This window comes from Arachis hypogaea, chromosome 14 (genome assembly GCF_003086295.3).
Source record: "Arachis hypogaea cultivar Tifrunner chromosome 14, arahy.Tifrunner.gnm2.J5K5, whole genome shotgun sequence".
Classification (NCBI taxonomy): Eukaryota; Viridiplantae; Streptophyta; class Magnoliopsida; order Fabales; family Fabaceae; genus Arachis; species Arachis hypogaea.
The window spans coordinates 34,325,557-34,337,672 of record NC_092049.1 but is presented as its reverse complement, the minus strand read 5'-3'; the positions used below and the strand labels follow the sequence as shown (position 1 = coordinate 34,337,672).

General features: G+C 45.1%; 1 protein-coding gene across 1 annotated transcript; it reads left to right on the top strand.

The window, feature by feature from the left end:
* Nucleotides 1–981: 981 nt before the first annotated feature.
* Nucleotides 982–2,588, top strand: LOC112742501 (protein FAR1-RELATED SEQUENCE 5-like). Its single transcript, XM_025791742.1, has 3 exons — nucleotides 982–1,228; nucleotides 1,355–1,533; nucleotides 1,620–2,588. The coding sequence occupies exons 1-3, from the start codon at nucleotides 982–984 to the stop codon at nucleotides 2,586–2,588; spliced, it is 1,395 nt and encodes a 464-aa protein (XP_025647527.1).
* The last annotated feature ends 9,528 nt before the right edge of the window (nucleotides 2,589–12,116 follow it).

Here is a 12,116-nt window from a genome sequence, read left to right as displayed (position 1 = left end):
GATACGCTATTTTTCTTTGGGATTGAGAAAGTGTTCAGTGTTAACGAGTCTGTTCAGGCGGATCCAAGCCCACAAACAGTCTCACTTCTGATGACGACGGAGCCTGATCTGTATTGTCGGTTGTCTTCGACAGTTGATGGCTTCACCGTCTCCATCAATGGAAAGAAGGTACCCGTTGTATTATCACCCTTCACTTGATTTACAAATATCCCCCTTTTTCTTCGTCATAGGACTGCAATTTTCTTTGGAGGACATCCACTAATTTTGCGTGTTTCGCTATATTACCGCATTGTTGCTGTTTGGTACAGAGTTGCCGGGGATGAAGATACCACTAGGGGCATGCCCGTCGCCGATGAAGCAGAAATATCCAACGGAGCAGACCACGGAGTTGGATCGGTTAAGGGCGAAGGCTCTGTAGGGATGGAGTCGGACGAGTACGACTTTCAAAAAGATGAAACAGAACACGACCATCATGCAGAGGCCGATGTCGACAATGGGGATGTGGTTGAATTGGAAGACATTTTGGACGACGCCAGAGGAATGTCTGGCAATTATGCGGAAGACGAGTTTTACGCTGTTGATTTCGTGGAGTCGATAGGTTGGATTGATTTTTTGAACTTGAGCGAGGAGGATGTTCTCCGGTTTAATTTCGCAGATGTTGACATTGCATTTGAGTTCTACCAGCAATATGCAAAGTACCATGGGTTCAGCGCGATACGTTCCAGAAGCGAAAAATGCGGCGTAGTAAGGATACGGCAGGAGTTCGTGTGCCACCGACAAGGGTACCGATCCCCGAAGTTCTACTCGATACCTAACCGGCAAAAGAGGCCGAGGGCCGAGACATGGTGTGGATGCTCTGCAAGGATGCTACTCCGCATGGACGATGAATCAGGACGTTGGCACGTTGCGTAATTTTCAGACGTGCATAACCATCACGTTCTTGAGTTGGGATTTTCTTCCATGCTCCCAGGCCATTGGAGGATGAGCGAAGCGGACATCGAGCAGATGAACGACATGCGCAAAGGGGGCATTGGCGTCTCCCAAATCCACGATTTTATGGCAAGCCTAGCCGTCGGGTATCATAATGTCCCGTACACAACAAGGGAGATGCACAATGTAAATGCGAAGCAACGAAGGGAGGGTGGCCTAGATGCGGAATCGTGCCTAAGGTATCTCCGAGAGTGCAAGATAAATGATCCAGCACTGTACTACAAGGAAGTTGTTGACGGTGAGGGCGTGTTGCAACATTTGTTTTGGTGTGACGGCACCAGCCAAATTGATTACTAGGTGTTTGGAGACGTGATTGCGTTTGATGCAACGTACAAGAAAAACGTTTACCTTTCACCTCTTGTAGTATTCTCCGGTGTGAATCACCACAACCAAACGGTTGTCTTTGCCACTGCACTAGTGGCAGACGAGAAAGAAGAGACCTATGTCTGGCTGCTTCAACAGTTGCAAATTTCAATGAAAGGGAAGGCTCCCGTGTCCATAATAACCGACGATGACAGGCAAATGAAGTCTGCGATTGAGCAAGTTTTTCCAGAGGCTCACCATCGACTTTGCGCTTGGTATATACTCCGAAACGCCACGAGCAACATCGGAAAGCCCAAATTCACCAGGATGTTAGGGATTGCATGTTTGGCGACTACGAGGTCCGAACATTCCAGAGAAAGTGGTTTGAGATGGTTGAGAAATTTGGCATCGCCGATAAAAGATGGGTACAGGACATGTACGAGAGAAGGCACAGTTGGGCCACAGCACACATACGGGAAAAGTTCTTTGCCGAATTTCGAACAACATCAAGGTGCGAGGGCTTGCATGCTGTGATATCACGGTATGTTAAGTCTCGATACAGCTACACTGAGTTTTTACGTCATTTCCATCGATGCTTGATGTTCGTACGTGCAAAGGAGGTGGAGGCTGATTTTGAGTGTGCAAAGAGTGACCCTGTTATGACCATCAACCTGAAACAGCTGGAGCGGAGTGCAGCCGAGAACTACACTCGTGCAATATTCTATTTGTTTGTTCCCATTCTTGACAGGGCCTGTGCAATAAGGGTGGTTGACTCTGAAGACAATGGTTCCTATTTTATCTACACCGTCTCTCGATACGGCACTCCAGGGAAGGATTGGCGTGTTGTTGCAACGTCTGATACGAGGGAGGTCCGATGCACGTGCATGAGAATGGAATGTTTCGGGGTCCCCTACGAACATATAATTGCGGTGCTTGTTCTTAACAATGTTCATGAGATCCTGAGGTCTCTGATATTGCCGAGATGGACCAAGGATGCAAAACTTGTGGCGGTGCAGTCGATGGGCGTGATTTGGGATTCTGTACAACTGACGCAACACTGGTGCCTGATGGATTGGTACCGGAAAGTGTGCAAGATTGCATGTCACAGCACTGAAAAGTTCCAGTTTGCAAGAGACATTACCATGCTGATGCTGAAGCACTTCAAGAACGAAGATGCAGGGGACACCAGTTTTCCACCCGAGGGGCCACCTACTGAGGGTGGCAGAGGCCCGGCGCGGAATCCACCCAGGCGTAATACAAAGGGTAACGGTGCTCATGGTGGAAAGAAAACCTAGCGATTTTGTTTGTGTCGGGAGGTGGGACACAACAGGACGACGTGTCCGGACCGCCGCACAATGGAGTCATCCAGCGCAGTTGCAGATGACATGGATTCGATGGACACTGACATGGTGGGTTAGTCGCTTTATAGATGATCTAGTTAAGATTTTTGTCCTGTTAAATGGTTCTAATCATTTGTTTTTTACATTGGTGTCATCTCTATGATAGCCTCTCCAGCGATCTATATGCGACTGCGGAGATTCTTTCGTTCCAATGCTCTGATAGTGACACGCAGGCTGGGTTTGCTAACAGCGACTTCGCTGGAACCAACACGTCTGGGCCAGTCATGTCTCTCGCCGATTGAGCAAAGGGGGCCTACAGTCATCATGACCGTGTGTTGCAACAGTAGGTTGGTCGAATCCTTTCACATTCTTCGGTAGGCTGTAGCTGTACACAGAATATTGTCTGCATTTCATCTGGGTACAGAACCGTCTATATGTCATCGACGTTAAAACAAGTTTTTGCTATGTTGGCTTTCGTTAGTATGTGGCTGTGCTCTAGATATAACAGATTTTAATCGGGATTCAAGAAGTGGAGGTGTGAAGTGGTGTCATGCGAATAGCTGCAAATCCACTGTCAAACCTGATGTATTATTAATCGCTCGTTGTCGACCCTTTTGTTGAACCGGACATGGTAGTTAGGGGCATCTTTATAGCAATTCTATGTGTAGTGGATATTTTGTATGTATGGTAAGTGGATATTTTGTATGTAACGTTTATGTGGATATTTTGGTTGTAACGTTCAATGGATATTCAGACGGACGTCTCCTAAAAAAACTCCCTTCATCTGCCTCTTTGCAGTAGACATTCGGAACTGGTTACGTCTTGTACTAGCTTGTGTACTAGTTGGAAAATGTATGTGGTTCAATCGCGATTTTAAAATTCTTTGTAAGGGATCATGGCTACTGGATGTAATTTAAAACACACGCTTAAAACACCGGACGTGATGAATAAAATGCACTAAATGAAGCACGGCAACAAATCTAAATCAATATTAAATGAAGCACGGCAACAACTCTGAATCAATAAACAACCACTACTAATTATCATTTTTAGGGTATTAAAAAATCAGTGTGAAGTTTCAAAATTCAAAATTCAAACCTATAAAAAGTAGGTGAAGTGAATCGAATTACATTCAAGCTTCACAGCTTAAAATTACATTCAAACTTCACAGGCACTAATTGACATACATTTCTAATATTGTGAGATCAGTCTATTTGCAATGCTACGTGCACATTAACAACAGAAACAATTATCGTGTTTATCATCTGAAGCATAAGTTAATGAGGGCAAGGTAGAATTGTATGCCTGGAAATAACATATATATTAAAGATACAGATGTATGGACATGCAGCTTGCAGCATTGTACTTGACAAACTGAGGCAAGAAAACACCATGGACCGAGTTACTTGGATGGGGTTGGGTGGCGGTGGCTGGGGGATTTAGGATACAGGAGTTCTCAATATATATGCAGCCAGTAGTCTTGCGGCGCCAGCTGCTCGAAGACACACACATGGCCGTGTCTTAGTTGACATGCAGTTGCTAAGGCACACCAGCCCATTCCAAAACATCCGTTTGTCCTCCCGACATAGTGCGTATACTAAATGGTCCACGTGCCCCTCTCGTTGGTAATCGAAATTGGGCTATCGTCGTATACTCCCGGTAGAGGGGGGACATTCGGCTGGAAGTGAGGACATTTTTTTAGGGTGAGAGTAATGAAATAATTGACTAGAACAATAGCACCGGAAATAGTTGCCTTTAAAAATAATTGTCGGCACACTTACGAGAAAATGGGTTGCCAGGCGGTGCACGATTGGACTGATAAAGAACGGATTGATCGATCTGAACCCATCGGCTATGTGCCTTGACCTGGGGGCCGTCGGATAGATTATACAAGTGCTGTCCGTCCCCGGCCCGGCATGGACCAAGTAGTTGATTTCCATTGTATGACCGTTGAAGAACATGACATACAAAGTGTTTTGAACTTCGTGATAATGGAACAGCACCAGCCACTGATCCCTTAGGCCGTAGTGTTCCCGGACAGCGTCCCATCCTCCATGAAGCACGATCCTTCCATTAGGTTCCATATTCCAGCCCACGCAATGACAATGTCCTGTAGGCGTGGTTATTGTCAGGGGTCGTGGTAGGGACCGGCCATAATCCCGTGAGAATCGTAGCGGGAGCATTTGTAGCGGATGGTGAAAAAAAAAGGTTTAAAATGTGTCACACACGGATTGATTGATGATTGCAGGTAGTAAAGGAATTGAAATTGGCGTCTATACCAGTGTATCAGGGTCGTTCACCGGGATTATCGCGAAGAACTGGACTGTATAGTTGCCATGTGCGGTTATTGCTGGAAGACTTCCGTTTCGCAAGTTTCTGGTACAATGTAAAACAGCATAAAACAAACGCCTTAACCGAGTGCATGCAAAAAACCCGATAGATAATCTTGTTACCTTCCATAGTTGATCTTGTAGAATCTTGTGTCATGGATGGCCACATAGAAAAACTTTGGATGGTGATACGATAATAGCATTGTGGCACCGATTCGAAGATGGTAGTGTTCGTAAAAGGCTCGCCACCCTCTGGTGAAGACGATTCGATGTGGATGCTCCTCCTCGACAACCCACGAGATGCTCCACGACTGACCATTTATGGTGCTTATCTCGACGGGGTTGCTCATGTTCTCCTGGACAAGGTTGGAGAAGGCCGCCGGCATTCTTTGCATGAGTAAGAAATCGATATTGATGTGGGCTTGCATGCGGGCCTTGGGGTTATGGGAGTAGAACAAAAAAACTGAAAACTTACAATTTGATTCTCCGTGTTTGGGATTATGAATCTGAAGAAGCGGAAATCAGCTAGCGTCGGCATTGTGATACCTCGCTTGTGATTTCTTTGATGGTTTCCGGTACTTTACTGCCGGAAGCTTTTGAGTATGCGATTTTTTTTTGTGACTGAGAAACGTACGCGCGTTAAATAGGTGAAACAACTCCCGCCTTTTTAATTTTTTTTTCTTTTTAATAAATAACCCTTAAACTTGATTAGACTGGGCATTAATGGGGCATTAATGTTGGTGCAATTACCAAGGGCAATAACCGGATTTCGAAAAAAGCAATAACCACCGAATGAGTTCAAGATTTAAATATAGCCTTAATCTAATGTTATCATTCATTCCATCGCTTGGGTCAGTGAATAATCACTTCGTATTGTCAGCCTTGCCTTGGCGATGGATGGACGGATTGATGTAGGCGATGGAAGCAGGTAAGTTGTTCATAATTACATTTTTTTTATATATTTACGTTTTTAAAATTTTTTTTCCTGGAACATAACTTTGTTTTTTTTTATCATGCTGGAAAATAACATTTTTTTTACTTGGTGTTGGGCCAGAGAAACTGACTCGACCCAAAACCCAGAATCCGAATTCGCCTAGCGACCCAACCCCTAATACCCGACCCTAATCGAAGCTCCTCTCCTCTTTATTGAAGGCAAAACTCCTCGCTCCGCCCATGTCAACTCCACCTCCGACTGAAGCTCAGAAAACTTGATGCATGGTGGCAATGACACGGCCGATCATCCTCAACGAAGATGCATGCTAGAAAATAACATTAAATAACATAAAGGGGCCCAACTTAAAGACACAATAACAATAATAAGATATATGACCCATAATATAATCAGCCCACGAAGACTGTCCGTCCATTGAGGAGGCCCAACAATGTCACATAACATAACCGGTATCAATGCATCCAACAACCAAAAAAATTGCAGTGCATGACACAAAAAAACGTTGTATTCGGCCCTTTCACACGTATCTTAGACACGGTTCCCCCTTCTTGGCCGCTTCCGCCGCCTTCGTAAGCAATGCACCACTTTCCTCGTTGCATCTTCCCGTTAGCAGTGCAATTGCCATTTTGATTCTGATCTTCTCTTCGTCCAAATGCAATGGTCAATGCGGCTTTTATTAGAAACACACAGTGCAATTGCATTTTACCTGTATGCATGCGTTAACTTACAATTGGCAACACCGCGTAGGTGAACCTCCGTCCCATTGCCATCCACTACATGACCCAAATGCCAGAGTCTGTACTGCTGCTATTTTTTGGCACCCCCGGTGCGGCCATCATGTCCAAACTGGCAAACTTGGGAGTGCTCTTAGAGAATAACTTTTTATACCCGTCGGTTGCAACGATTCCATCCAGCGCAGTTAGCTGGCACAGATTCGCCAAGATAAAAAAAAGATTAGCGTATTTGGATTGGACGCTGAATTAACCTATGTGCGTCGCTTACCATGCATTGTATGACACGTCTCCTTCTTGCCTTTGATTATTTAGTTGCATTCATGTCAAATTGGAATACTTGCTTCTCCGACAGGTAAACCACAGCCAAGAACCAGTGCTTGTCACAGTCTTCTTCCAGTACTGGCATATAGACCTGCGATTGATAGAAAAAGCCGAATACGATAAGAGAGTCATAATTCAGTCCGCCCAAGTTCAGAACTTGCGTACAAGAATTTTATCGGTCGGTAGCTTACAAGGCGTAGGTCTTCCGTCGGGTGCATGTGGTCATTGCCGTATCGCTGGGCCAAAATTTCAGGGTGGACGCCGTCCATTACATCGGCCTGGTTACTCATGGAGTATTCAGAGGTTGAAACAAGTCACCGTGCATATCAACAGTACATGGTTCGTGTTAAAACAGAGAACGTTAAATCATAGTTATGCATTCAACTAAACCACGTAATTAGGATTTGGCCGTACTGCAAAATTCGAATGCAAGCACCACACCGTTCGAGGATGATCTCCATCGGTTTCTCCCTCTGATGCAACCATGATCGTGATCAACTCCATTATCTGCAAATCATACCTGACAAAAAATCAGACTTCGCATGGAAATACTAAACCCGGGTCAGCGGAAAAATTTCATTAATTCGAAGAGGATACGATGGACTACTACGTGCCTTCGGGGTTGGTTGCCGTTTGTCTACCAGGCATCCCATGTCAGAACGAGTTGCATGTTGCGACCCGACGCGTACAACGATCTCTCTGCGGTCAACAAATGGAAGATGCTACATCCGCTAGCCCAATTTAACTGCGGCCTTCCAGCACTAATGACGCCACACGGCAGATTCAGTCATTGATGTTCAGATAGAATACTCACGTGGGGTCGGCATCATGATCGTAGACGTACTTACAGATGTCCATCTCGTGCTGAGAGATGGGCCATGCGTTGGTGGTGTTTACTCCCTTCTTGGTCAAGTTTGACAGGGGACATCACGAAATCTGCTTATAGGTGTCGGCTGTCCGTCCGTGGCTACTTTCCGGCTTCGATGAGCTCTCGTCGGATGACGTCACCATGTGGAAGGGAAAACTGCCTTTTCTGTTTTGCGTTGGCTGCAGTCCATTGCGCCCTGTCGGGTTGTCTGCATTGTTGCTCCGTTTAGGCGATATAGTCCCTCGGTTACACCCGTAAACCTTTTCTTTGAATCGAGTGAAGAAGCATGTGGCCTTGCTACCCTTTGGCCCATGTTCGACGCTGTGCGTGTTTGACCTGCACATCTTTGGGGACATGGCCCGTTTCTGATCGTCGTCGTCATCGTAAACAGACATGTCAACGTCTCTGCCGCTGCTTTTTGTCGACGACTGATGTAGTCTCTTTCTCATCATTTTTGGAAGCATCGTCTGTCTACGATTGGGAATGGAGGCACGTGACAATGGGTTCTGCTTGTATTTCCTGTCGGCGACCGGTAGTCTTTGTTTCTCAATCCGGTTTTCATCGGACGTTGCGTTGACTTTATCCGCAGGTCCCCTTTGCGCTTGGGTGAGAGGCTCTCTGAGACCGTCCACCAACAACTGAATCGTTACTATTTCCACTTCGACCCTGTCCATTCGGCGTTGTGTGCTCTTTTATGGAAAATCGGAACAGATCTGTCAGATGGTTGGATTTACCGAAATAGTTAGAGCGGAAATTGAGACGGGTGGTACCAACCTTTGTGTTCTCAGGCACCTCTCATTATTTCCAGCAACGCGTCGTTTGAAGTGTTGTCATTTGGGCCCGGTGCTCTCTGGTCCTCCTGGCATTGGGCGCTTGTTAGTAGGTTGTGGTATACAACTAACTCAGTAGAATCGGGAGCAGCATAAGTATAACTGAATATATATATATATATGTGCAAACTCGGCCAATGCACCACAACTGTACTAAGCCGTGTCGTCGTTCACGTTGTTGGATGCAGAGGGCGTTCCATGATCGGCCATTGTTGGTTGCAGTATCGGTCGTCGGCGTCCGATGGGTCGGTCCGCGTTGGTTGTGCGTGGAGATGGTTGTGTTTCTGCGATGGCTTGAAGTGTGAAGAGGATCGAATCGGCTAGATGTTGCCCGGCCAAAAAGTTGGGTCTGCAAATACCTTTCTTGGAGTATGAAGACGGTCAGCTCCATCGAGGCAGGATGCATCACATGCATTCAGAATTGCACCGCTTACGCAACCTCGGGTGCCGTCCAATGTTCAAGCCTTGGCAAAGTGGTTCCTAACATAGCAAAATGTCACCTGCCATTACATGAGATCAGTAGCATCTGCACAAGGCGATACGATATTAAAATCTATTTTAATTTAATTATGTGGCATGCAAAAAAAATAAAAACTTAATATGCAAAATGACAAAAATTCAAATAAAAACATTTAACATTATCATTATTACGGAGAGTAGAAGCTGAACAATCTATTTCCTATTATTATTTAATCTACAAAATGACGCGTTAATTGTTAGTAATCTAAAGTGATAAGAGTCAATAACTTATAATAGATGTATCAAATTGAAAATGACTTTTATTAATTTTATGTTAACGTTTAATAATAGGAGGTTAGAAGATACATACATATGAATAATTTTTTTCCCAACTATTGAACATACAATGCAGGGATCCTCTTCCACAATATTGGCCTCCGTCGATGCACCGATGCCTCGCTGTCACTATGGCGTGGGCAGCCTACTTGCCGCATATGTGATCGTCTTACACAAGCGGCCGCTCCTTCCGGGAACTAGAGAACCCACCCCCACAATTAAAGAACGCTGAAGGGACATGTTACTCGGCCACTCGCCTATGAATGTGGTGACTCTGTGTCGACTAACTAAATTAATCCTATCCAATGAGATCTCCGTCACCGAAACACCGTTAGCTGCTGTTGCTGCCCGTCTATGAATATTTTCACGCAACATAATCATACAATCACCCATGATTGTCACAGGATTCCATAGAACACCCAACTGACCAGCAACTCCTAGCTTGATGAATGGGACCACGCACATCGATTCTAAGTAAATCTTGCACCATATGGTCGATAGTCCGTGCGGTTTTCGTTCATATCCAACAAGATGTGGGATGCCATCGACCACACGCATAGCCTGCACGTGCTGAATTGAGCTACGGTTTATCCTTATCTTGCTCAGACGAAGGTTGCCTGCATCCAGAACGACCACATGCATTGCAACCATGGCATCACGTCCACCGTAGTTAACCCACAAGGCCTTACCAAGGTGGAACACTGAACTCGCACCGAGGTGAATGAGACGCTGATCGTTTATGTACTCGTATTTCCAGAATCCATCTGCGGAATTGAAAATATTACAGTGCAAAAACCTGTCTTTGAGATGCCTCTTTGAAATATAGACGACGTAGTAATTTTCAGTTCCCGCTGGATATCCAAATGCGTATCCGATAACGGCTTGTTTCCATAGAGTGTCTGCTGGGTCATCCAGTTGCCGAGCGACTCGCAGCAGTGGATTCCATACCATCAGTTCCGTATCAAAACCAGCCCGGCTATACCGGACACAGATCATACCGCAATCAGAGCCGATGACACTCCACCATCCGCGAGGACCCAGCTGTTCTGGCATTGGCGCGGGTACTCTTCCTCCGTCTAGACAGTCCACAAGACAGAAAGATACCCTTGAACAGTATGTATCCTGGTCACCAATCTGGAGTAGCACCTTGTGGTGTTTCCCGATGTTTGCGATCGTGTTGTCCCTCCTAAATTCGTCGAAAGTTAGTCGGAGACGCCAAGTTGTGCTGGCGGTTCTGCATCTCGCCGCCGTCTTCGGGTCTGTCCGGGTGAATATCTCCATCAATATATCGTTCGGAAAGACCTGGTCACCCATTTCATCCACTGAGTCCACCAACTAATTTGCCATATTCTAAGCTGCTTTTCTTCTCTTTTTTTTAAATGTTATCCAGGACTATATGGTTCAAACATTTAAGGAATGCGTGCACTATACACTTCCTCCCTCTTGCTAGATTGTAGCGTTGAGGCACGCGGTTGTGCATGATGATGGTTCTGACCATCCTGTTCCGCGTACAGCTACAATGAGCCGTCAGTCGCGTCACATCAACAAACGAAAGTGGCCCATAAATACAAAAAAAGATGAATGTTATGATGCCTAAAAAGTGGTGTCTATTTGTTAAAAAAGGTAAAAAATTATTATTTAATCTAAAAAATAAAAAGAATAAATAATTTTTTAAAAATTAAAACTTACTAAAAAGATAAATTAGACAAAATTTAGATAAAATCCCATAGGCACCATAGAATTGGGTTATAAAAATACAAAACAATTTATTAACATCGTTTTTCAAGGAATAACAAGAAATTAGATAACAATAAATTCAAATTATTCCAATTTCAACAAACTAGGATGACTGCATTGGGGAATGGGGAGAGTCCCGCAACAATGACTACGGAAAATCTTTTTTTATATTTTATGTTTTTTTTAAGGCTTTGGGTCATCAGTCCCACCCGGCTCAAAACAGCATAAACAATTCACCCCGCATCCAAACCCAATCCCCGCACCGACCTAGATAAAACCGGACCCTACATAATATATAGACGATGGTAGCCCATGATTTTTCCGATATTTTTCCTAGAGTAAAATTAAACCCATCGGATATAACGGGGCACATATTTAATGTGAATGGTTTGAATCGTCAGATAACAACTCAGTGGGGGGAATATGCCTCCGCCTTCGAGGCTTTAATCGACCGGGTGGTGCCAGCTTTGCGTCATAGGTGTCAGTCAACAATAAGACCGTTGGAATGTAAAGGCAGGATGCCATTAGTAGAGACTTGAGTATGAACCCTCGTTTGCGCATTGCTATTTCAAAATCCAGTCTTTCACTCTCCCCGTGAACTATTGAACACACAATGCAGGGATCCTCTTCCATGAGCTCATCCTCCGTAGATGCACCGACGCCTCGTTATCACTGTGGCATGAGGTCGCCAATCAGAACTGCCTGGAAATGTGATTATCCAGGCAGAAGGTTTTACGGATGTTCTGGGTACGGAACCAACAGGAAATGCTCGTTCTTTCAGTGGTACGATCCATAGCCCCCGGCTCATTATTCAGATGTCATTTGCAAGTTGCTGGAAACCAACGAGGGCATCAGAAGCGAGAACATAGAGTTGAAGAAGAGCAAACAGGAACTCTTAGACGAAGTGCGTCGTCTG